At 43.7% G+C, this 26,344-nt stretch overlaps 1 protein-coding gene across 1 annotated transcript in view; it reads right to left on the bottom strand.

Moving 5' to 3' along the window:
- PRODH (proline dehydrogenase 1) overlaps window positions 1–26,108 on the bottom strand; it is a 113,187-nt gene extending 87,079 nt beyond the window's left edge. Inside the window, exons 1-2 of the mRNA XM_066603669.1 lie at window positions 25,731–26,108; window positions 22,788–22,996 (exon numbers count right to left, since the gene is read on the bottom strand). Of these exons, the coding sequence (XP_066459766.1) occupies window positions 22,788–22,996; window positions 25,731–26,057 (536 nt within the window). The 5' untranslated portion in view covers window positions 26,058–26,108. The remainder of the gene's footprint in view (window positions 1–22,787; window positions 22,997–25,730) is intronic.
- Window positions 26,109–26,344: the final 236 nt, after the last annotated feature.

Below are 26,344 nucleotides of genomic sequence, written 5' to 3'. Positions count from 1 at the left end.
ATTCACTTACCTGTTCCGTTGCTAGCGTCCCCGTCTCCATGGTGCCGTCTAATTTTCAGCGTCTAATCGCCCGATTAGACGCGCTTGCGCAGTCCGGTCTTCTCTGTGTTGAATGGGGCGCTCGTGCTGGAGAGCTGCTCCTCGTAGCTCCGCCCCGTCACGTGTGCCGATTCCAGCCAATCAGGAGGCTGGAATCGGCAATGGACCGCACAGAAGACCTGCGGTCCACCGAGGGTGAAGATCCCGGCGGCCATCTTCGCAAGGTAAGTAAGAAGTCACCGGAGCGCGGGGATTCGGGTAAGTACTATCCGTTTTTTTTTTCAACACATGCATCGGGTTTGTCTCGCGCCGAACGGGGGGGGGCTATTGAAAAAAAAAAAAAACGTTTCGGCGCGGGACAACCCCTTTAACAATGCCAACACTGTTGATGAACATGGCAGGGGAAAAAAATAAATAGACGCACACAAAAACAAACAAATCACTTCATCTGACCTGGCATTTTCTCCTGCTGTCTGCATGTATTAGGCCTCCTGCACACGGACAGAGCAGGGATTCCCGCAGCGTAAAAAAAAAAGTCCCCGCTGGCGATTGCGGAAAAAACATGCGTTTTTCCGCGGTCTCCATTAATACTATATTAATAGAGCCCTCCCTCCGCAGAAGATAGAACACTCCACGATTTTTTTTCCCACGGCATAAACCTGCAGAATAATCCTGCATGTGAGGACTGAGCCATGCTGCAGGGAACGTGGCATAAATCCGGCCATGGGCATTAGCCCTAGGCTGCCTGTCCACTGGAGAATTGTCATTGCGAGATCCGCAGCGATAAATCACCCGTGGACCTCGCATGACACGCTTTCCATAGGGGAAAGCGCAGCCCGTCATCCATGAGCAGAGAATCATGGAGATTCGCTACTCGTGGGATTCAAATCGTGGCATGCCACGATTCTCCACAGTGAGCCCATTAGGGTTAATTCACACAGATTTGCGGCAGAAATCCACAGCGTTATCCCATAGCTATTATGTTCTATTGAACCTAATAGTTTTATGCCTTTCAATGTTCATGCTGTGGAATTCTACCGCGGAATTCCACAGTGTGAAAGAAATTGCGATATGTTCTAATTGCCGCGACAAAACGTGCGGCCGGCTTTCATTGTAGTCAATAGAAGCCGTCCGTCACGTGGACGGGACTTGCGTGGTGCATCCGGAGAGGAGAGTATGGGGTCTTTGGGGGGCACCAAGTTGGACTCCGTTGCGATAGTCCGTCACAGCCGTGGGGAGTTCCATAAAAATGTTATTCAGCCAAAATTATATATGCCGGAGTATGCGAGCATAACGGTTTACAAGACTAGAATTTCTCATTATAAAATGTTTTTTTTATTAATCCAAGACTATTAGTGCATATTGAGGGCTATTTTACATAAGGGAATCGCATACACAGCAATTGGTTCCTATATATGCAAATTATCAGAACTGAATAGGACAAGTGACAAATGAGGGTTAACACTGATAAATGTGAGGCTATGCACATGGGCAGGGGAAATACATGTCACCATTACACACTAATGGAAACCAATGGGCAAAAGTGACATGGGAAAAAAAAGAAATTGAGGATTTTAGTTAACTGTAGGCTTATTTGGAGCAACCAGTGTCAGACAGCTGCTGCCAAGGCAAATAGGATCATGGGGTGCATCAAACAGGGGTTATTTCATTTGGAAGAAGAAAAAAGTCAGCTGAGGGGCGACCTAATAACTACGTATAAATATATCACGGGACAATACAGAGATCTTTCACAATCTATTTATACCCCAGACTGACTAACAAGGGGGCATCCTCTACATCTAGAGGAAAGAAAGTTTCTAAACCAACATAGAAGGGGGTTCTGTACAGTAAAGAGCAGTGAGACTGAACTATTTGCCCGAGGATGTGGTGATGGAGAACTGAATAGAGTTTAAGGGGGGCCTAGACATCTTTCTTGAGCGAAACATTACATGTTGTAGTCCCTGATCAATTCAGAAATGTTGATCCAGGGATTATTTTGATTGCTAGATTGCAGTCAGAAGGATTTTTTCTCCTTTAACCCTTTCCAATCCACTGTGACGTCTGAAGACATTATGATTTAAGGCTGTACAGCTCTGATGTTGGAAGACATCTGTCAGGGTTCCCTTACTGTATATTGCCAGCCTCTCTGCTGTCGGAGCCTATCCATCGTGTCACCTCATGCAGTACTGGCTTTAGCGCCGTTGTATAACGGTAGAAAAGGAGTAAGCCCCCTAGGAAAACCGGGATACAGATTGGATTGGAAAGGGTTAAATGAGGAAAATTGGGTTTGTTTTTTTCTTTTCCCTGGATGAATATTGCGGAGGGGGCTGACCTTGATGGATATAGATCATATGTTAGTAACATGGCCTTTTTTTGGCCTATTTTACCAAGTTATCACAACCCTACTCCTTGGCATCCTGCATGTCCCACTACCCCAAAGCCTGATATTAACTCTGCCTACAGGGGGCATGACTAATCTTAATTTCACAATTGTGAAGAAATTATAATTGGGCTCAGTCGTAAGTTTTTTTTTGTTTGTTTTTTTTAAAGCCACTTATAGGGGAAAAAAATCCAAGAGGAATGTTATACTCCCCTGAAACTATTTATTTCTCCTCGTCATGGATGGTTCATTACACTGAAATCAAGTGATTTGCCAATATCTATTAGGAGAAACCTACAGTATGGTGACTAAATTAGACACAAACTATCATTTTGTAACTTTCACTTGACAGTTGAAACCTAGACTAAGTAGACCTCTACTGCTGTCAAACAACTGTTCTTCTCTTTCCTTGATATTATTTAGTACTTTATTCAATTATGGCTTTTGCAGTGCAAACAATTAAAGATAGCAGAGAAAAAAGGTAAAATAATACCAGTTTAAACAAATTAGCATCAACAGCAGAACAAGCCCCTCCGCATTCATTAGTGCTACTTACAGGAAGCAGATAGGATATGCATGTAGTAATTCCCATTGATTTATTTGGATGCTCCAGATACCCGCTTTATCAAGTGTGACAAGAACTTGTTAGAATGAATTCTTAACATTGTTAAGAGATAAACAAGAGAAAACATCTATGGGAATGCTGGCCTTATGAGACTGCATCTGTCATTGCATTTTTGGGATTGTCAGTTCATTGTTTAAATATCCTCACGAAGCAGATGCCACAACATTTAGCTGTTTCTCGGGGAGCGACTTGGACAGCTCAAAGCCTTTATAATTAAAGGGAAGTGTATATAAGAGTATGCCACATCTGCTTCAATGGCATTACCCATGAGTGCGCTAGAAGAGATCTAGCAAGTCTTAACAATGCGGGAGGAGAAGTACCATACAATGACAATGACTTGTTGGTTTACTGAAGGGTTATTAAGCAGAGACCCCAAAAGAAATTTAGATTTCATACATCTTAATGCTGTAAAAGTCATTGCAGGCTAATACATAATGCACAGAGCAAATGTTCTGTACCTCTAGTTGACAACTAATTTGCAAGAGAACTAATTTATACTTGTTTGTCACAGGTACACCGGTAAAAGCCCAAGAGCCTACAGTTCTTTCTGAGTCCATCCATCCTCCCCAGGAGGAACACAAGGCTATTCCCAGTCCAACAGTGCTGTCTAACACCTGTCTCTTACAGCTTGTTACAATGTCTGCCTTGCTCTAGGATGCCGAGTAGAGACATAGAAACAGTAGCAAAGATGTAGATAAGGATTTGGGTCTTATCAAATGGAAAAAGAACACAGCCTGGAATAACACAACCAGACGGGATTTAGGAAGCAGTCAATTCAGCAGGTGTGAAGATTAAATGACAGAGATATGAGGATCTCCTGTTCTAGCTATTAATGGGTGGGCATGAAAGATGTTCAAACTAGTGTGATAGTGTCTTATAAGCCTGTCTAGTATTGAAGCTCATCATAGTAGAAAAAAATAGCTTCAAACACCATGCAAAATACAATGTTAAATAAATCAAATTAATGCGCAAGTGCTACTCTGCCCAAACGGAAACAAATTGATCTGAGAATCTGCATAGAAAACCATCCTGCAAGTTACAATGGTGATGTAAATGAATACATTATATCTCTATCCATCCACACTGTATATTAAAAACAAAAGAAAAAAATGGTAGCTATAGAGGAAAAGCTGCATAGAGCTGTCCCCGTGCCGGAGAATTTAAATATCCATCTATTCATGACTGTAGAATGAAAATTGAAGCTTAAAAGAAATTAGAATTTTTAATCTTTAAGGCAAATGGATTTTGCTGGACAACTTCAGTGGTAATCGAACTAGGTGTTCATGTCCTTGACAATGACACTGTTATTAGTCCCTCTGCAATAACCTCTCCTATTCCAGGTGCTAAAATTATTTCTCAATGTTTGCCAAAAATGTTAATTTTGCAATGGAATAAAAGAACGCTCCTGAAAAGGACCTTTTTAATATTTGTAACTTTTTTTTTTAGAAAGCTGTATCTTTTTAAATGTTGTCTGTTTAATTTAGTCAACGATAACATTGAAATCTGGGTGTGAACTATATGAACAGTTTCCAGCGCCATAAACTTATCTGGCTGCTTCAGGAACTCTAAATTGTAGTGAAGCTGCCATGACATTATTTGGTTGCACTAAAATCTTAACTTGTTTAGTAGTATGTGTCTGGAGAAAGGATGATAAAAAAGGAAGACACAAAGGGTTAGGTACGAATGGTAAAAGTTATGTAGCATAAGCCTCACCGTCAACGGAATATGCAGTTAAGGGGAACTGGTCACATTGTATAAACACCACCAGGTTTAGCATTCTGTTCATGAATTGGACTCTTCTCTACAGTCAGTGTGTGAGCACACGGTTCTCTATGTGTATGCATGCACACACTGGGGGAAAAAAAAAAATAGTCCAACGTAAGGACAAGCCCTGGTTTTTAAGGATGACAGTGAGGGAGCAGGGGAGACAAAGAAAAAAAAAGGCACCCGGACTCCATGTCCCCTGTGCCTGTAAACTTTATTTATGGCGCTCATACCACATATGACAGGTTTACTTTAACGTCCCATAGACGCTCACTAATGAGTCATTTGTGCAGTTATGGCTGCCTGATGCAACCCTAATAAGGGTTGGAAAAAAGCTCCAAGAGGGCTTTCAAGTCTAAGCAGAAACAGGACAAGCTCCATAAGAAAGAAGTCAAGATGGAACAGGAGAAACCCCTTTGTCAGAGGTCCCCAACTCCAGTCCTCAGGGACCACCAACAGGTCATGTTTTCAGGATATCCTATGGTAAGAACACCTGTGGCAACGTCCAAGGCACCGAGAATAATTACATCACCACTGCAACACTGAGGAAATCCTGAAAACCTGTTGGCTGTCCCAGAGGACTGGAGTTGGGGGAACACTGCTCTATGTGAACCTGCTCTCATTTATGAGTAGAATGTGGTGCCAGTGTGTTCTTTGGCAAGTGCCAATCGAGATTTATGGTGCAGGACTGTGAGCACAGATCCCAATACAGTATGTCAGGACTCATGGAGCTTGTTTGGTTAGAAACATGCAGACCAGCAGCCAGCAAGTCATTTGTAGGGTTCTTGCAGTGCTCCTCCTCTTCTTCCTCGCAGCAAGGAGCAGATACCAGTCCAGATGTCAGGCAGATATCCTTATATAGCCCTACCCAGCTCTGCTTGTGTAATGGCCCATGACCTGGTATCTGTTCCATGCTCTTAAGACTATGCTGGATAACACCGCAAACCTTGTTGTATTGGCATGTATAGAGGTGCCAACCTGGAAAAGCAGGACTACATGTGCTACCCGATTGGGCTGCAGGTACCGCCTCATGCTACCAGTAGTGGCAAGGGCAGTAACTAGAGAATCAGGCAGGATAAGGACACTACCTGCAAAAACTATTCCTTTTTGGAGGTTGTCTTGCTATTGGCTCTCCAATGCACCCATTGTCACTTTCATTTCCACCAAAGGAGATGAAATTGATTTACAATTGCTTATGCTTCCTAACTGAACATATTGATATTCCTGAATCTTAAGTGACTTGCATTTATACTGTGAGGCTTCTCAATTTTTTTGAGCAATGTATTTTCTCAGCCCTGAGAAGGTCAGGAAACTAAAATCAGGCATACCTCATAAACCTATTCACCCCCCCATAGTAGCAGTCATATTAAGAACCAGCTCACATCCGAGTTGTCCTTTCCACTTTTCTGTTCCGTCATAAAATGACCGTGTGCCAAACTTTCACATGCTTGACGCCAATCTCATCTGATGGACCCCACTGACTTATGAGGTCCGGAGTTCCATGAGGACTAGAAAAAATTAGTGCTGCACAATGTTTTTAAGTTAATATCCAATCTGTAGCAGATAATCCAAACAGCTTCTAAATGCAGTTGTGGATGCCACCTAAACAGTTGCAGGATGAGGAGAATTGCCACATTTTCATTTGAGGGTAGGGGAGGTAAAGGGGTTGTCCAAAAGTAGTGAGATTTAAAAAAAAAAAAACCCTGTTAACACCGAGTGCCATATCATTTGAAAGTGGGTGACTGGTACGTTTCTGCTAGGGCCTTACACCCCACTATGCTTGACAGTTTCCTTAAGTTTGATAGGAATTACTGTAATAGGAAGCGCTAGTGAGTCGAAAAGCAGTGGGTATGTAACATATAAATGTAAAAGCACCACACCTGTCCATGGGTTGTGTGATGTTGCATCTCAGCCCTACTGAAGTGAATAAGGCTGAGCTGCAGTACTTCACAAACCATGGACAGGTGGGGCACTTTTTGTACAAAGCAGCTTTTTTTCTAATAGTCTACAACCTCTTCAAAAGCTTCATGCTGTCTGAACCATGAGCAACATGAAATCCAGACTGGCAACAGTTACAGAGAGGTATGTTTTACACTGAAACACTTTAATTATGGCTTTTCTGATATGCTACAGTGTTTCAAAGTAAGCCAAACATCTCCAATTTGGGCTTCTGTCTGGGTTTCATGCTGCCCATAGTTCAGCCAGCAGGAAGCTTGTGACTGCTTCTCGTTAATGAGAACTTTATTACACTACTGCAAGCCTAGAAAAAGTAGGATAACACTAAACATGTGAATAAGGCTCTATGTGCATCTTCACTGGTCCCTGGAGGAGGGGGGCACAGTCCATCACTTCCTGGAGACTGTAATACACAAAGGATGTGTGACTCCAATATGGCCACTGCAGCGAATATTTTGTAAACAGCGGCTAAAGAGAAAAAACAAACAAAAACAACCACATCACCTATGGTATATAGTTAGGCCTCATGCCCACGGCCGTGTCAGACTCCGCCAGCTAAATCAGACATGGTGCTCCCAAAGACCCCATACTCACCTCTCCGGATCCGCCACGCGAGTCTCGTCTAACGAGCCGGCACGCATGCACAGTACAGCGCATCACGCGCCAGCAGTGAGCAATGACGCAGCCAGTGGTGATGCGTAATCACACAATACTTCCGCTGTGCTCACAGTGGAAGTATCTTGTGAAAGACTGCTTCCATTGACTACAATGGAAGCTGGCCGTGTGTTTTCCCGTGGCAATTAGAGCATGCTGCGCTCTTCCATGCTACGAAATTCCGCAGCATGCACCCAATAGCTGCAGGTTAATGCAGCAGATTTCCGCTGCATGAAATCAGTCTGTGGGCATTAGCACTTAAATTTCAAAGCATCTTCAAAAGCAGGCCAGGTCTTCATTTGCCACTACCTTGTTGCTGTGTGCACCACGTTTGTGCTCCATCAATTTAGCTTTCCATGTACTTTATTTTTCTGCTGGTGGCTGCATGTCCTAAGAAGCCATTCTGCCAGTAGTGTACTGGCCAACACTTCCTCTCCAACACTTCCCATGCCGACTTGCAGAGCCCTGTGCCAATCAGCTGCGAGGTAGCATTTGAATGCCTGCCCCTTTTGCACATAGTAACTACTGTGTTTCCCTGAAAATAGGACACTGTCTTCTATTAACTTTTCCCCAAAAGAGGCACAGTGTCTTCTTTTCAGGGGTGTCTAATACTCACTTAGCCGACGGATAGTCCCTCGCGCTGGTTCAGGCCTCCGTGTCCTCTGCACTGACATACCGTATCACTCTCTTTGTGATGAAGGAGGCTTTAAATACCCCGCCTCCAGCAAGCGAGTGCTGTGATTGCATCACAAGCACCGCTGGCTCAGCCAATCAGAATCAGCACTTGATGAACTAATCACAGCCAGTGATGTCATTCACTAAATGATTGAGTTCCAGCTCCAATTGGCTGGCTCTCGATCCAATCACAGTACTCGCTTGCTGGAGGCGGGGTATTCAAAGCCCTGTCACCAGAAAGTGATATGTCAGCGCAGGGGACACAAAAGGCTGCCGCAGCTCAGTGCAGTGGACTTAGACGCCGTGGGCTAGGTGAGTATTGATGGGTACCCCCCACCACCACCCATGTGGTTTAGCTAAGGCTTATTTTCAGGGGAGGGCTTCTATTTCAAGCCTCCCCCGAAAATTGGGGTAGGGCTTATTTTCGAGGAAACACTACAGCAGTGTCCCCATGCCCCTGTTACTAGAGAAACCGAATGCCTAACAACAGGCAGTGGATTGCAAAGCTGCTGGAAGGGAGACCTCTACTGGCAGGCACTTCAAACTTGATTTTCAGTAGTAAAAAGAAAATAAAAACTAATGCAAATATATTAAAAGATGGATGATACACATTGGTTGCTAGATGAACCCAAGTTTGTGAAAAGTTAGGGTCTGTTTAATACAACTAAAAGTAACTACATGACAAGATATACAGCAATATCTAAACTTCTGGAGACAAACTGGGAATTAAGGCGTTTTGGTCAATTGTTTATGCAAATTCAGAGCCTGGACGACCCAGGAAACCGATACGCTCTTACAGACTGTGTTGCAATATATGCCTTAAGGAAGTTTAATGAAATAGCAAAAAGCATTACCTAGCAGTTTGCCAGCCAGAAGATATTTGCATGTCCCTTAGTAGTTTCTTTATTACCTTTTGTTTGAAAGACAGACAAGCAGCATTTATCACTCTTTACAGCTGGTTTTGGTTTCTTCAGTGAAGCTCAGCAGGTAACTATCAGCTTTGAGCCACTTTGGCTCATTCTGTAAACTTCTATTTTTTCCCCTCTTCTATTCGTATATTTTAGAGCAGGATATAAGGACTTGAGAGCCCATCCGTGCCATGCGGCTGTATCATCTGTACATTAATCATTCAGTGCAAAGTGAAATAAATGCCAGGAGGAAAACTCTAGCTGGGCACATTCGGTTGGCAGCTGTATCTAAGCCCTGCTGTATGCTCAAAAGCACAGTGCACCTTTATATTTATCAGATCAGCAGCACTCATGATACAAGAAGAGATAGGATACGTGGGGAGACTGGAACGAAAGTGGATTTACATACTAGCCTGATTTTCCCCTTGCCATCCAAAGCACGTTCTTCACAGCTTCCTAGCTCTGCAAAAAAATATGTATGGACGCGCATTTTAATTTCCTCACTGCTCTCCTGATCACTGTCCTATGGTGTGTACTTATAACTCAGCACGGTTCAGTTTGACAAATGGTCCTGTTCCCCAGCTGTCGGAAAGGAGTTCAAACATATAAAATTCAATAGCTTACAGACAGAGGTGAGAGAAAAAAAAATAAGGCAGCGGGTAGTATATAGATGCAGACATCAAACGCACACGTGTAAAGTACTATATGCTGGATAACATACATTTAGGAACATGCTTCAACATAAATACTTTAAGTCATGGTGTCTAATAGGACAACTGCTAGGATTGGGTTTGTTAACCCAAACAGGCCTATGCCACGATTTGTAAGGGGATGATTCTGGCCCTTTTAATCTTCAATAGTGCCATTCGTGTCTATTCTTCTCTTGATGTGTCTTTCTTTTGTACAGTATATGCATGATCATGCACTGTTTAGTATTGCATTCTAATTCTAGATGCTTGCAATGCTACTTGTGATAACTAGATGCCACTGTAGAGCTTATGCAAAGCATCACTGTAATCGTAGGGTTCCTGGGGAGAAGGAGCTACAGTCTGCACAGGAAGTGGTTGGAAGAGACAGTTGCCGGAAGAAACTGGCGTGTGCAGAATAGGAAGTGCAACCTAGGGTCTGCAGAATGTGTTGGGGGTCATGTGACCGAGTGCCACCTGCAGCATTCTGACAAAAGCACCAGAGTTGTGTCACTAGCAAAGGGGCTGCAGTACCCAGAGTAGTTACAGAGTAGCACCAGACACTGAATGCTACCAAACTTCAATTAATCGAAACACTAGTAAAAGCACTGAAATTAACAGTATTCGATGGCAGAAGAATCCTTTTCCTGGTAAAGAAAAGCACCTCCGGAAAAGTTGACCAGTTCAACACTATGGCAGTGGTTGCAATTAACCACTTCTTTAGTGTAGACTGTTCATTAAAAACTTCATGGGTGAAACTGGTGCTTCTGTCTGAAATTCATGCTGCATGGATTTATGTGAGGTGTGGATGATGTTAGGTAATATCCCATCCACTTAGTTGCTACTATTGTGGTGACCCAGAGTGGGCACTTCAGCAATTGCAGATTACTTTATGGAATCAAGAGTGTATGTGCCTTTTAAATGGTAAATGTGTTAATTGAAGGTGTTTTTACAACCAAGCATCGCATGACTCAGGTAAACCTAACCTGTTCTCACCTGTCAATCACCCCTAGCTAGTATAGGGATTGGATGTCAGCTTTCCCCAAGCCTAGGGTTGGTCGAGTAGGAAGGTATACAATAAAAGGTAGAGAGTCAGTCAGTCTAGTCCAGGCCTGGAGAGAGCCTAGTCCAGGGGAGCCTGAGATAGAGATGAGGGAGGAACAAGGAGACCACCTTTGCTCAAACACCAGTGTGGTGGGAAGGAGAACATCTGAAGTGTGAGCACTAAAATCAAAGTTATTCTGGAGTGTTAGCAGAGAAGAGTAACAGAGAGAGAAGGAGGAAAGTTCTGTAGAAAGAAAAAGAAGCAAACCGTATAAAGAAAGAAGCAAGCTACAAGTAAACTCACTCCAGCCCAAACCAGCTAGCTAAAGCTATAGTGAATAATGCATGTGGACCGGGACAAAGGGATTTCAACCCTAAATTCTTAAATCTAAATAAAGTGTTTTGCTATATCTCAATTGTCATCATCTGCTTCAGTCAATGTAATTCAAGTCATAACTAATGTAAAGAAAGGAACACACTCTTGCTTTAAATAAAATGTTTTACCATCTAATCCTGCTTCCTGGAGTTCCCTCCCACCATCTACAGCATCAGCACTAAGGTACCACACTACACCACAGGACAGCAAGGACTACTACATCCATTTTTGTTTGGTTCTCCCCATTTTATTATTTTGCTCATAACGGGTACCTACCCATACATGAGCTGGCGTCACAACAAACATCTTCCCCCTACCCCATGGGTAGCGCCCCCCTGGGGTATCAACATATTACCCTGCGGGTAGCACACAATGGACAATATTTTTGCAACTGCAGTAATACCAGAGAGACCCAGATCACATTTACCACCTTTCCAGGAGGAGCAGCAGAGCCACCATGACTACCATCTCAATTCCCCTCGTTGCTTAACCACTTGCACTGATTAAAATGGCCAATTAGTTCCAGATGTGTTGTTTTTCCAGTGCAATTATGTAGAGTTTCAAGCATCTCCTTGCATATTTGCACCCTTCATTGACTTTTCTGCTCCAAAAAAACAACAGAGAAACGGAGTTGTGTCACAGTTAACGCACAGACATGCTAAGAAAGCAATAGAGAGCGCATAAAGGCACTAATACTGTACATGGCTATGGTGTTGCAGGGGCCGATATACTTCCTCAAACAGATCAATAGCTAGAGTCTAATACTAAATTGGCATGGAAACTCATTTAAGGGACGCATCTCTGTTAAGCACTGGGGTCAAGCCGAATATCATTTACATTTCCACTCCATTGCACGCCGCACAGATTTAAACATTAACACTTACCATATCAAAATTCACATGGCTTTCTAAAACCCGCTGCTAACAGACGTGAAATAGATTTAAATCCAATTTGTATCTTACTGATGAAAATTGGCCAAAGGTTAGGGAACCTTGCTACATGGGTAATAAATGGTTTCAATCTCAGGAATACTCAGACTCAAGGCGGAAAAAAAAAAAATTCAATCTTAACTGTGGCTACTGTAACAATGTGGAAGAGGCTAAATAAGATTCAAGAAAAAAAAAAAATAAATTAGAAACAAGGGAGGATTGAAAACTATTAGGGCTTAACGTCTGACTATAGATCCAAATACACCCATGAAATACAGTATGCTTCTACTGCTACAGTATTTTGGGTATAAAACAATTCATGTGCGTTTCTAGACATAGGCTCTGCGGAACAAGTTGGCGCTATACAAATAAAGATGACTACATGATGTTGTGGAGGTCATCCATGAGCTACTGTAAGTCGACTCCCGTACCCTCACATTGGATGGGGCCGCAGCATTCTACCACACTTTGTGTCCATTGGATTTATTCAGAAATTTGCATGAGCAAGTTTGATAAGTCATCACAGCGCAACTGATGTCAGAGCACCACTAGGTTCACTCAGTGGTGTAGCATCCCCTGTATTCTAGTAATTTGTGGAGGTTTCAACGCAGAGACAACCCCCCCTCCCTCCGTCCCCCAATCATTTTTATAATATACTTTCATTTAAAAAAAGTTGTACCACTCTCAATAAAGCTTGAAGTGGCTGCCACTAGGGGTCTCCCTTACAGCCCCCTCTGCAATCCATTGCCTGTTAGATATTGAATTTCCATAGTTACTGGGACACTAGGACAAGGGGAAGGGACTATCTTCACAGGCTGCTCCTTAGCACTTAAAGGCTGACAGATTTGCAGACTTATTGTCTGCAATCTGCACAATCTCTGCCTCTCCTGCTGCTACAGCATGTGTGCGCATACACTGCTTTGGGTTTACTAACCATTTGGCCAGAATGTGTCTGAATATCTAAATCGTCCTGGGAAAACAGGCAGGCATTCAAATATTGCTTCCCTGCCGATTGGGCCCAAGAGAGCAATGCAGCATGGGCAGGGAGGGAAAGGAAGTCAAGACAGTGAACTACTGGCAGAATGCTAGGCTTGCTTGCATGCCCTCTCTGAAAGTGGATTGCAAATAGCAAGGCAGCAGAAAAATGGGGAAGACCACCTGAAAATATGAACTTAAAAAGACATGAAACGGGGTGAAAACAGTAGCAAATGAGTGGGTAAAGAGAACCAGTTATAGTTTAGAAGAAAAAAAAAAAAACGAAAAAAAACAACTTTGTTGAAAACTCAAAGTATGCTTTAAATACAATTCTTTACAAGGTTATGGCAGGTGACACGCCTGAACGCATGCATTGCACAGCTGCTTGTAATAGAAATGCTGCCCTTCAGGCTAGTGGACACAGACACCTTCTACAATGTGATGCTTCATGATAACCCACAGTAACAGATGTCCGGCCACCATTTAATTTGCCCAAAAAGTAGTCTCTACCCTGTACTGCCATGTGAGTGATAACATGTCCCTGGCATTGAAAAATGCTGTTAGTGGCAGGGTACACCTGACCATGGACATGGGGTCCAGCAAGCATGGCCAGGAGTGTTAGATATCCTTAATAGCACAATAGGTCAATGTCCTGCAGGAGGGGCATGAAATTGAAAGTGGTGGTCCATGTTTCATGGTACCGCCAAGAGTTGTGGAACGTTCATCCTTGTCTGTCCCCCTCATCACTTCCTTCCCTCCTCCCAAAACAAAAAATTATCTAAAGCACAAGAATCTGCTGTGGCTCTACAGTTGTTCCTTGGAGAAGGACCGTTGTTGGCTTTTCTGTTCACCTGGTGGAATTTGTCCTTTGCAAACATTATGACATTGCTTATAAGGCCTCGTTCACATGGGCGACACAGCATCGCTGCGATAAAAATTGCGGCATGATCTAAACAGCTGTGATTTGCTATGTTTTGTAGCCCATGTTTCTCTATGGAGCCTCCTTGTTTATCGAATCGCATAGCACGAACTTGTCACTTGCGCGAGTGTTTTGCTAGGACACATTCTGCCAGATGAACAAAACGTAAGACATGGTTTTTAAACAAGCAGCTCACCTGTCTTCCTTGGTGCACCCCTACACCACTGTACACTATTTTGACCAATATTTGGGAAGAATGCAGCGTTCCCCAGATGTGACTATTCCCGTGCAATTCAGGGGGCTTTGGCTGCATTTGGAGCTTTCTGGAGGGCTAATTAGTGAACCTGATTTTTACTCCCGTTGATTTTAATGGGAGTCAGAATCAGCTATCCCAATTCATATCCTCATTATAGGACCTACAGTACTTCTCAGAAACACATTGCTTTAAAGTCTAGCAGATTTACTGAAGACTTTCAGCGCAGATTCTGTACAAAAATCCACAACACAGTATAGTACAATGCATGGGCATAGGTTAACGGAGTTCTTCAAACCCCATTCACATGTAGTGGATTCTCAAGGCCTCGCTTTAGATTTTCAATAGCATGCCCATTACTGTATGCTGTGAATTTGCCACAGACGTTTCCCCTTTACAACGCAAAAGTTGATATTTGTCAAATCCACTCTTTTTCCACCAAATCTGACAGAGGGAAATTATACATACACAATTTTTTGCCCCCTAAAACATCCCTTCCACTATGGCTTTGCCTAGTGGTTCACCTAAAGACTTTTTTTTCACCTCCAAAGTGGTCCAAAGCACAACAGCCCAAACTGACCAAAACCCATGCAGGGGAATGCTATGCACTTGGAGCCATCTGCTGACCGACTCTTTTGGTTAGAGGTGATGTCTGTCCCTTTTCCACCTGATCCGACGTCAACATTGGGTTGACTGCTGGGGACCCCGGATGATCAGCTGTTCAGGTGCCTGCAGTCAGCGCCAAAAGACAGGCTACAGAGCAGAAACTGACAGCGCCGACCCCTGTGTACTGGCCGGCCCTGGTAATTGCAGGCCAAATTGAAGTCAATGATGCTTGCACCTGCAGTTACTAGGGTCGGTCACAGCACAGCGGTCAGAGCATCAGCTTCCACTCCGTAACCTGCGTTTTGGCACTGACAGCAGGCACTTGAATAATTGACTGGCCAGGGTCCAGAGCAGCAAATAGCAGTCAATCAACTATTGATAGTCTATCCTGAAAATAGGTCATCAATAAAAAAAAAAAATAGCCTGGGAAACCCCTTTAAAACTGTATTTGAGAAGACCAGCAAGGTTGCCACTGTAACTGTCCCACCCACGTACAGCATCGTTTCTGCATTCCTGGATGTGAAATCAGGCAGAAAAGACTCCAGACCTCATACAAAAAACAAGTTATATAAATCTCCAAACTGTGGTATGAACAGAGCTCCGGTTTAGAGTGGTTTTGCACTTGAGTCAAAGCCAGAAGTGGATCCAGCAGGAATAAGCAGTATAAGTCCTTTCTTCATGTTTTCCATTCCTTCTGAATCCACTACTGGCTTTGGGTCAAAAAGTCAGTTTAAAATAAATTTTAAAAAATGTTTTTTGTGAAACTAGCACAAACCAGAGTTTTGTTCACACCACAGTTTGGATTTTTTAATTTTTAGATCTCCAAAATAAACGCTGTGGGAAGGGCTTATTTCACATGGGCGTAGGCAATTCTGGTACGTGTAAACAGACTTATTTCACTGCGTATGTGCATGTTGCATACGTGCATTTAGGTCATCAGATTTTCACAAGCACAAGAAAAACTAAACAGACGCAAGAAGGTTCACTTTATATCACTTTTTGCTTCGCTGTCTAAGCAACAAGTTAAAAAAACAAAACAAAAACAAACAAGGTTTTGTGCATCGGGGATAGTCCGGATATTTTGGGGAAGTGCATTCTAGAGGACCGTTGCTGCTCTAGAGAAGTCCTGGAGACGAGCGTGTGAGGTTCGGATTAGAGGGGCGTTTAGTTTAAATGTATTGGCTGATCGGAATGTGCGGGCTGGGTGGTGTACGGACAGGAGGGAGGCGATGTATGGTGGTGCGGTGCCATGAAGAGCTCTGTGGGTGATGAATTTGAATAGAGTTCTGTAGTGGATAGGTAGCCAGTGCAGGGACTGGCATAGTGCCTCCCGTATTCAGTATGGATTGGAGAGGGGAGAGTGCAGAGAAGGTTGAGTAGCAGCAAGTTGCAGTACTCGAGCCGAGAGTGGATGAGGGCGACAATGTATGGCAGGAGTTCCCTTTTAGTTATCAGCAGTGAAACATATAATTGGACAAGTTGCAGACAACTTCTTTAACAGCCAGCGGATAGTTGTGAGCGGCGAGAATCAAACAAGATCAGGACGCGCACGACTAATGGCTGCATGAGGCCATGGCTTCCCAGCCTACAATATATCATCGGTATAGAAGTTGGAGAAGCCAGTACTTGGGCTGACTGCAGGCTGAAGATACGCGATCAGAACGACAAAGACAAATATTTTCAGGGCTCTGAGGGAAGCGTCACACAAATATCACTGCAGGCAGGAACTACATGATTGTCAGTGTGATTTATAGAAGTCCTATTCACATTTAACCGTACAGCCAGCAAAAGATCCAGCCACCATTTTCCAGGAGCAGTTTAGAGAGGAGAGTACAGAATGGCAGGAAACCGCTTCATATTCATCATTTACAAGTATGCTTGCTGTAAGTGAATGGGGAGTCACTGTATCCGGTCTGACCTGGGCTGAAACATTATGACAAACTATCAGGACAGGAGCGGAATATGTAGCATTTAACGAACCCATAGGTTATAGTGGATTAAACAGTCAAACGAGTGCACAAGTTTGACTACATTTAGCAAGGCAGGTTTGTTTTTGGTGGAATTGAAAAGTGTGGCCGGTACATCTTGTCTCCACTGGAAGCTAGGGGCTGAATGGCCTTATTTGGAGTTTACGCCCCCTGTCAGGCCCCTAGCTTCCAATTGGCTGCTGGTGTGTCTGCAGTCCCGTCCCCCAGTCACTTGCCGAACTCCATGGATTGTTGCCTCTGCAATACAGCGGCAGCTGACACCAGGCACACAGCAGCAGTCGGCCCAGCAGAAGTCACTTGCCGGACTATATGGATTATTGCCTGTGCAGCACAACAGCGGCACGTGAAACCTGGCACAGAAACAGCTATCGGGGCAGCAGACGACAGCAGGAGAGATACAGCTGAGATAGGAGCTGCAGAGGTGTCGCCAGGCCAGGGAGGTGAGCAGCTGGGTTTTCAGGCTACATGCGAGCAGACATGGCACACTGACAGCGGTTTCCTACAGTGTGCAGCCAATCAGCACCTGTGGGTATCACCTGCCCTGCCCCAGTATCTCAAGCCACCTTACCCATGTCTCCACCCATACATCTGGTGGAGACAAGATGCACCAGTACTAGCATGGCCTTCAACACAAAAAAATAAAATACACAAACAAACCACATATGGAAGCACACTTTTCCTTATTATTGCGGTCACTGGAAAACATGGCTGTACGTTTCCATAAGCTCAATGCAAATGTTTTGGGCCGTGGAAGAGGTTGAACTACAAAACTTTACGTTTTTCACTCCAAAGATTTTTTTCCCCTTAAAATGCCAATATTGAAAATACATCAAAACGTATATCGCGCACGTTAAAAATGCATGTTTTTCCATATACGTTTTTTTGCACATGAAGTGTAAGTGGAGATGCCAGTGTGGACAGGTCCTTGTGCTGCTGCCAATTTACTTATGTTTCAGATTACCTTAGCTGTATATTTAGACAACAGCGTCTTCGCATCTGCACTAAGGGTTACCGGATTCCTGCACAATAGTGGCACTCAGTGACCAAATTGATCCATCTTATAATGGAACTGAACAAACCCCAATGACCAAGGCTGATATGAACAGAAACCGGTAGCCATAGCGGTAGCCTTATATACCTAAAAGGTTGCAAATCGCTCCGAGGTCCCATATCAGACAATTGTAAAGCCAGTCTTACACAACCGGTTTTAAATTGCATCCACACGGATGAGCCGCTGTAAAACACAAGTATTGAAAGGCACGTATTCCTCAATTTTTTTTTCTTCTCACTTGAATACAAATATATTCTGTGAGCGGAAGAAAAATCACAGCATGCTCTATTTTATTGTGGATTCCTCGCAGACGGCCTCTATTTGTGTTAATTAACATGGTCTATGGGCTGCAGGTACCCACGTCATTGCTAAGCAACAGCGCAGGGAAGTTAAATTTAAACTGTAGCACCCATGTCTGCACGTGAGCCTCCACAATACAGGTAAGTGCCGTACACAGGGTCACCGGCCGGGCTCACAGCCAGAATTCAACTAGTGAGCTGCCACAACAAAATAAAAGACTCCAATTTGCAATTATAACCCCTCTCCAAACAACCTTTAATCACCTCTGTGCTAATTTTGGCGCAAACTCATAGATGCACAAAGACAAAGGAACCTAAACGCAGCATAGACACATCAGTCTGTGCCAAGAGTCAGCTTTATTTCGTAATGCCCCTTTAAGGCACATCTACAGTCAGATGTATCCTGCCAATTAAGGCAAAATAAATTGATGGTTTCATTTGTACATTGAGTCATAAATAGTCATTTCTACAGCTTGGCAATAGAACATTATTTCTAAGTGGTTTACAAACAGCTAGCAGCAACATCCAATATGCTGACATAGTTTCACATTACATCTGTGCAGCTTTTTTAACTCATTCCTTAATTGTCTCCCTTTCCAGATGTCTGTTTACTTCGTTACATTCATTATGTGAGAATGTTCTACTATGTATCAACTATTGATCGTACAGTCTAAGCATTAGTTAAGAAAGTTAGGGTGCCTTCACACCTGCATTGGGGATTCTGCTTTCCTGCTTCGTTGGGAGTGGATCGAGGGCTCTAGTGTTGCTCACTGGCCAGACCAAGATGGTTTATACTTGTAGCTCTGCATCCGTTCCCATGCAGCCATCCAGTTAGTCATATTTCCTGTACAGACTAGTGCAAAACACATCAAAACTCCTAGGAGGGCGCAAAGCAGCCCAATATATGGCGGTGGACCCCTTCCCTCAAAATATCCCATGCTTGCCCAACACCTGCAGAGGAAAGCAGCTACAGCACACAATGGAACACAGTGCATAACATTACTTCATACAACCAGTCCGAGGTGCTGCACTGGAACAACTGGTTACTTCACAACAACACCCAGTACCGGCATATACTTAGGAAGGGGTGTGGTTTGTCCCAATCACCTCCTTACAAACAGTTATGATTTTCTACAGTATAAAGTAGTAATTACCACCCTTTCCCATTATATTTACCACACCGATGCGACCCAGGGTACCGGTTTCTGCATTGTGGATGACCACGGACGCTCGCAGTCGGTCATGCGCAGTACAGTCTCTCAATACTTTTATTTCCTGCAGCATCACTTTGTAATGACGCGAGTACCAGCGGCCCATCCGCTATGGTAATGGCAGATGGGCTACAGATCAGATGGCTCCCATTGACTTCAATGGTGGCCATGCATGCAGAATCCACGGCAAAGTAAGACATGCTGCGATATTTCCTTCCCTCGTTGAATACACAATTTACGAGTGTGAGCGAAAAAGCAAATTTACATGCTTTTCAAGTGCCTGTGTTTTGCTGCGGTTCCTCCACGCGAACGCCGATTGCGGATCTACCCGTGTGAGCCTGGCCTGAGGGGTATAGTTCAAACATTTGAATGGCATGTAATTCCACTGACAGTTGCTGTTGTGTGCCAATTTTTACACAATGAATGGGCAACCAAATCCACATGTGAGACATTTGTATTTTGCAACGGATTTCATCCCGCTACAAGGAGGTGAAAACTGTGGTGAAAGTCCTCAATAGATATTTCACATGGAAACTAATTTTGCAGCTTGTGGAGGAGATGTGAAAAGCACTATAGTGCTCCAATGCCAGGGGATGTGATATAGGCATTAGGCACCAGCGAAATAACTAGAAGCCATAAGGCTAGAACAAGATTGTTGAATATAGCGGTTAGATCAGTTGCATTGATCATCATGTACCTACATTCTATGGCAGCATCTTCACGGCTATCTTGTATGCATTTCTAGGTCCTTCAGATCTCTCACACTGCGATATTTCTGACGCATTTGGGTTATTTTAAGCTACTTTTAGTACAATAGATGTTACTGCGACTGCAATAAAATGGTGGCTAAGCAAAACGTGATGACATTTAAATCTCAGAGCTTTATCTGTTGCATTGTTGGAAATATTCAGCTTCTAATCCAGAAGGAAAACTTGGCCAGTTCTGCCACCTACATTTGTTTTGGCACTTGGTAAGAACATCTTGTTCAGTACATTGTTTTCCAGTGAACCCTGCCCAATGCGAGGCAGATAGATTCTTTGAGAGAATAGAAACGACTGAAAGGATATATTTAGACAAAGTGGTAATATCACACTTTTTTTCTACTTTGCCTACTGCAAAACTTTTGTAAATGCTGTGGTTTGGCTACATTTTTGCAAAAACAGAAGCATGACCTCTGTCTGAAAATAGCCAAAACTTCCCATTTCAAAAAGTTATGTTTATTAGAGAGACAGGAATGCAATAGACTTTAGGAGTACGGCACAGGGCCTGTATGGCAGCAAACAGGACCCCCTTAGATTTCTGTACCATGTACCTGCTGGCACTCCATGTGCTCCTGTATGGTGCCTCCATGTATCACCCTCATCTATGCAGGGAAATACCTCCTTAATACGACATGCGATGGAATGACAGTGGTTTTCCTACAAGAACCATCCATTATTAAAAGTCTTTTCAAATATTTCCATCAGTACAATCCATATCCTCAGATTTCGGGAGTGCATGCTCAATGGCAGCTGTAAACTAGTAACATATTGCTTACACTGAACTATTCTCAATCTACACAGTTATTTGCGGTAATATCAGTATTAGAGAAAGTTTCTTTATAACAATAGTTATATAATTGATAAAGCCCGTTATCTCCCACTTGGCCATCTCTTATCAGGATATCCTATGTTCTTGTCACTTGACTAGAATATTTTCCTGACCTCAAAGTCCCAGTTTGAGTCCTGGTCATGCAGTCGTGAAACTTCTGAACAGCATTTTAGAGTTTTATAATGAAGGATTTTCTCCACTGATCATCATTTTTAACATTCTATGAATTCCAACATACAGAAATCAGCCAGAAGATAAAACCGCTGACAGGTGAAGTGAATAGTAATGATCATCTCATTACAATGTCATCTTCAAATCATGGGATATATTAGGTAAACAGTCAGTTCTTGAAGTGGATACGCTCGAAGCTGGAAAAGTTGGCAATCATAAGGGTAAACCTGTGATGGCTGGATAACTGGGTCAGAGCTTGTCCAACACAGCAAGTCTTGTGGGGTATTCCCGATATGAAACGGTTAGTAACTACAAAAAGTAGTTGAAGGACGGACAACTGGTAAGCCAGTGACAAGTTCTTGGGCGCCAAAGGCTCAGTGAGGTGTGATGGGGAGTCAAGACTAGCCTGTCTGACCCAATTCCACAAAAGAGCAGCCGTAGCACAAACTGTTTAAAACGTTACTGCTGCCCATGATAGAAAGGTGCCAGAACACACATTGCATCACAGATTGTTGCATATGGGGCTACATAGTGTCTACCATGGGAACTGGAGCACCATAAGTAGTCCATGTAGCAAGGAAAGGAGGTGGCCCGTTCAAAGAATCACATTTACTTTAGCATCATGTAGAAGCCTGGGGAAGAGATGACACCAGGATGCAATATGGGAACAAGACAATCCGGCAGAGGCAGTGTGTGATCAAGTTAGTGCTTGTAAGTGAAGTTTACACCACATAATTTGGGATGCCACCAATCAAGACAAAAGTGATTAATCAGAAAAAGGTACACAGTTAAGTCAATGTGATGCCAGTTTTAATTTTTTTTTTTTTATTCTTCGGTTATGGATCCAAATGTAAGCTGCACAACAAAAGTATGCCCATATCACTGGATTCATCTGCCATCGACCAATTATTTAAATAACCACAGCTCCATGGTTTAGGGAAAAATACTTACTGTATATACTAGAGTATAAGCCGAGGCACCGAGTTTTACCCAAAAAAACTGGGAAAACCTGTTGACACGAGTATAAGCCTTCATTAATGAATGATCCAGTGCTGCCTGTGATTGGCTGAGCACTGACCCACCACAGCCAGCGCTCAGCTGTCATTCAATTAATGGCTGAGCTCTCAGCCAATCAGATACAGCTCTTTCAGCAGGTGGGGATTTTAAGTCTCCGCCTACTGAAAGAACTTCACTGCACTGCCAGTGGACCAAGCGGCTGGATGCGCCTGAGCTCCGACAGCGGCGGAGAGTTGAGTATTTATTTTTTTAACACGTTAGGGATGGTTTTCAGGGAAGGGCTTATATTTAAAGCCCTTCCCCGAAAATCATTGCACGCAGCCCATTCCTTTCAATGGGGCCGCCAGCAGCAGCCGTGGCCCCATTGAAAGAAATAGTGCATAGACCTGCACTCGAGTATAAGCCGAGGGAGGCTTTTTTAGCATAAGAAAAAAAAAAATGTGCTGAAAAAGTCTGCTTATACTCAAGTAACCACAAATTACTGCCAGATGCATGACAAATGTGTTTTTTTTCCATATACATCTACCTTGTAGAAACCTATGGATACTATGCTGAATATTTTTTTTTTATCAGATATGAATTTTATGGCCAAAAATGGGTGAATAATGGGGATTAGTAGAAATGCTATTCAGAGTCAGGTACAGGATTTATAATGCTTTTGTGACACTCACTCAATTTCTTTCTTTTCCGCCTCCTCTGGGGTAAGATCTTCTTCCACGCTGTAGTCCAACACAGACCCCACGCCAAATGCTCTGTTGCGTTTTATCAGAGGCTTAATAGTTTCTTGGTTTTCTCCAGCAACAAACTGGCCATAGAAAGTCATCTTCATCATCGATTCAAAGAGGTTCTGTCCGAGAAGTTTCCTTGATAACCGCAATAGCTTTAGGAAGATAGAGAACAAGGCTGATGGAGTAAATGATGCAACATTCTACTTACTCTGAGGAACAGATTTGTATATGTTCTTGTGAAACAGTCACTTCAGATACCATGATTTAGGGTGGACATATACATTAGATAAGTCAGATGAAGATCCAATTTCAGACAACTATCGAATGTACATGAAGGTGTCCTGACCCTCCCAAATGGCAGATGACTAGGGGAAAAAGAATTGGGCATATTGGATTTCGACATGGCCGAAACTTTGTTCCCGTGGCAGATAAGCTGCTTCTAGAACCCATCAGATACAGCCTTGCTGTGTGGCATTCATTTGGGGGAGTAGCTACTATAGGAGGATGAGGAGCTCTGATTATTTTAGGGAACAAGTATACTTGCACTTGATTACTTGAGCTCATACAGAAATCACTTCTACCAGTACAAAGCTACATTTTTTTCTACATGAATCACTTTGGAAATAGTAATTATTGACATCGTTCAGTGATTATTTAAATACATTGACTGAGCTGAAGAAGTGCCTCACTACAAAGTACTCCGTCTGTCAGCAACAGTTTACTTTAGTCACATGGTATTTAATCTTCAGTTGGCGTATGCATTGGGCATGCTCCAGGCGAGTATGCGAAACACATCCATATGGCCGCTTTTACTCAAAGTATCCCAGAAGTGTCCTTTTGGTATGTTTGGTAGGATATGCATTCCTATACTTTTTTTTTTATTTTTACTGCAAACGTGCCGTCCAATGAGACATAAGATTATATGGAAGTCTACAACAATGGCGTATGTTGGCATGTACAGTGGGTTCATATGCTGGGAGACTCCCTTAGAAAGCCCAAATGCAATGTGAACCTAGCCGAAGAGGAGTACTAACTATATATACAGTCATGTGGTCTCTGTTTGGCCATTCAGCTGAGGGGTAGGGGGGTTTCCAGATATTTACTAATCGATTACCCATCTTCAGGATCGGTCATCAATAGTTGATCGGCAAGGGCCACTGCTCGGGATCTTCGCCGATCTGGCCCATTATCAGTGCAGTCCACACTGGGGTAGGAGAAGTATAATAGAAAGCTTCCACGATACCGATGTCCAACTCAGCTGCACTGACAGCAGGCTGAAGGACAAGATGGTTGGCGGGGATCCCAAAAGGTGGACCTCTGCCGATCAACTATTGATGACTTACCCTGAGGATACATCATCCCCTTTAATAACTATTTTTTATTTTTTTATTTTTTTTAAACATAGTAACTTTGCTAAAATTGATGTGAAATAGTCAGCTGACCCCTGTTCTCCTGACAGTTGAAAAGGACACCTATACCACAGGATATGCCCTAAATATCTAAGCCAGTAATACCCCAGTAAAATCGTGGGAGTTTCGCAGCCACAATGGTCGTCTTTAACACAGGAAACCAGTGAGATTGTGGTATTCCTGCCATTTGACCATAACCCACCGTGCAATCTGGACCTGAACAAAGCTATCTATACACAGTATGTCACATGAACTACTGGTAGAAGCAATATATTTCTAATTAAAGAGGTGATCAACAGAATACACTGCTGTATGTAAGGTTGGCATATTTCAATGGGAAACCTCGTATTGCACTCGTGCGCACCTAGCACATGGTTTCATGCTGCCGCCGGCCCCGATAAGAACAATGGGCAGTGCGAGGGCAGAGAAAAAAAAAAAGCAGTGGAATGTCCTATCTTTGGGCGTGCCCTCGCATTTCACATTGTTTTCAATGGGGTTGGCAGCAGCATGAAACCATGTGCTAGGTTTGCCATTGAAAACAACGTCTATACACCAGCATATTGGCAAGTTCAGTCAGCGCCTTGGATAGACTGTGGGCTCCCTTCGGGATGGGTTCCTGGACAATTGACCATTTTGCCCCCCTAATGTCAACCTTGAGGGTGGGTGAGGCATCATTTCAACACATTTACCATAATTTATGCCAGAAAGTGGTGCAAGTCATTAGACATGCTTGTAGCAGATAAAGATAGGCATTTGGCAAGTCTTACTTTAAGGCAATTCCATTTAAAGCTGGCATAAGAAACACCAGCCTTGGTAAACTGTGGTGCTCAGCTAGTGGTACAGACCTGTCTCTGGAACATGCCGCCTTTACAGATGGCAGCACATTTAGGTGGTGACAGATCTGCTTTGTACTTCTAATGAAAGTTCTGAAACTTTTTAATATACTTTACATTTCATCTAATCATTTTCAAGATCTTCACCTGCTGTCAGTGAACAAAAACACTCACAGAGGTTGCAAACATTTCCTGTTCATGTCCTGCTGGCAGCGGTGCGGGGCTTCTTACAGGTTCTCATACCGGAATGCCTTTTGCACCTGTGTCAGTCAGACACGACCAGGATGGGATTTCAGGTCTACAATAAGGTTTCCATTCACAGCCTGCCAGCAGAGATTTTGGGAGTGTGGGAAATTGATACAAACTTTTGAAGAAGCTGAATTTTGCATTATGCAATAAAACATGCTGCTTACAACACCGGAAAACCCATTTAATGCTGACGTCACATTCTAAGATGCAAACCTGTATTTTGACTTCAAGGACTCTTTGGAGAGAAGGAAGTCTCTTTTCTCAGCAGGATTACAGTAGGGGTGGAATTTGGTGTGACTGGGGGGCAGGATGGTCTCTTATTATTAACCCCTACTGCAGCATAGATCAGACCTGGGGGGCTGCATGGATGCTTTGGGTACCTCCTGGCATGTTACCTGCTGATTCCGGTCCACAAGGGGGTCTACAGAGCAGAGCCAGAACACCATGAGGCTCCTGAGCAGCTCCCACGTGGGTTTACTCTTATAGGCTTCCTGCGTGTTGTCAAAGCTCATGGTGACAGCGGGACAGGGCTTGTGGGACTTGTCACTCCGCTCCATGTGGTCCACCTGTCCCGGCGGACAAGGCTTGCCCCGGGCTCTGTCCTCCGCCGCCCGCTCCTTGGCGGCGGCTGCTGCTGCTGCTGTGGATCTCGCCCTCACTGGCAGGGTGAGCGGGCGCCGGGCTGCCAGCCGCATAGACGGGTACATCTTGCTGCACGCCATGGGGGACGCTGTGTGTAGGGACAGACAGAGTGGCGTACACGTGAGAGCTGCGCACAGATGATACACGAGGGGTGTGCTGGGAAACTCCCAGCTCATTGGTGCGGGGATGGGCCGCTCCTCCGCACACACCCACAGCATCTGATTGGGTGCCGCCACCTTATATAAAGCCATGTAAACACTTGGGACGTCACTGTGAGGTAACGCGGGAGATGCAGAGAAGGGTCTGCCCATGCTGTATAGGATAGCAGCCCTGGCTAAGTAGTGTGATAAGGGGCGCACTGACCAGG

The sequence above is a fragment of the Eleutherodactylus coqui genome, chromosome 5, assembly GCF_035609145.1.
Source record: "Eleutherodactylus coqui strain aEleCoq1 chromosome 5, aEleCoq1.hap1, whole genome shotgun sequence".
NCBI classification, from domain to species: Eukaryota; Metazoa; Chordata; class Amphibia; order Anura; family Eleutherodactylidae; genus Eleutherodactylus; species Eleutherodactylus coqui.
Note: the sequence above shows the minus strand (reverse complement) of the source record. Positions and strands in the feature narration are given on the sequence as shown.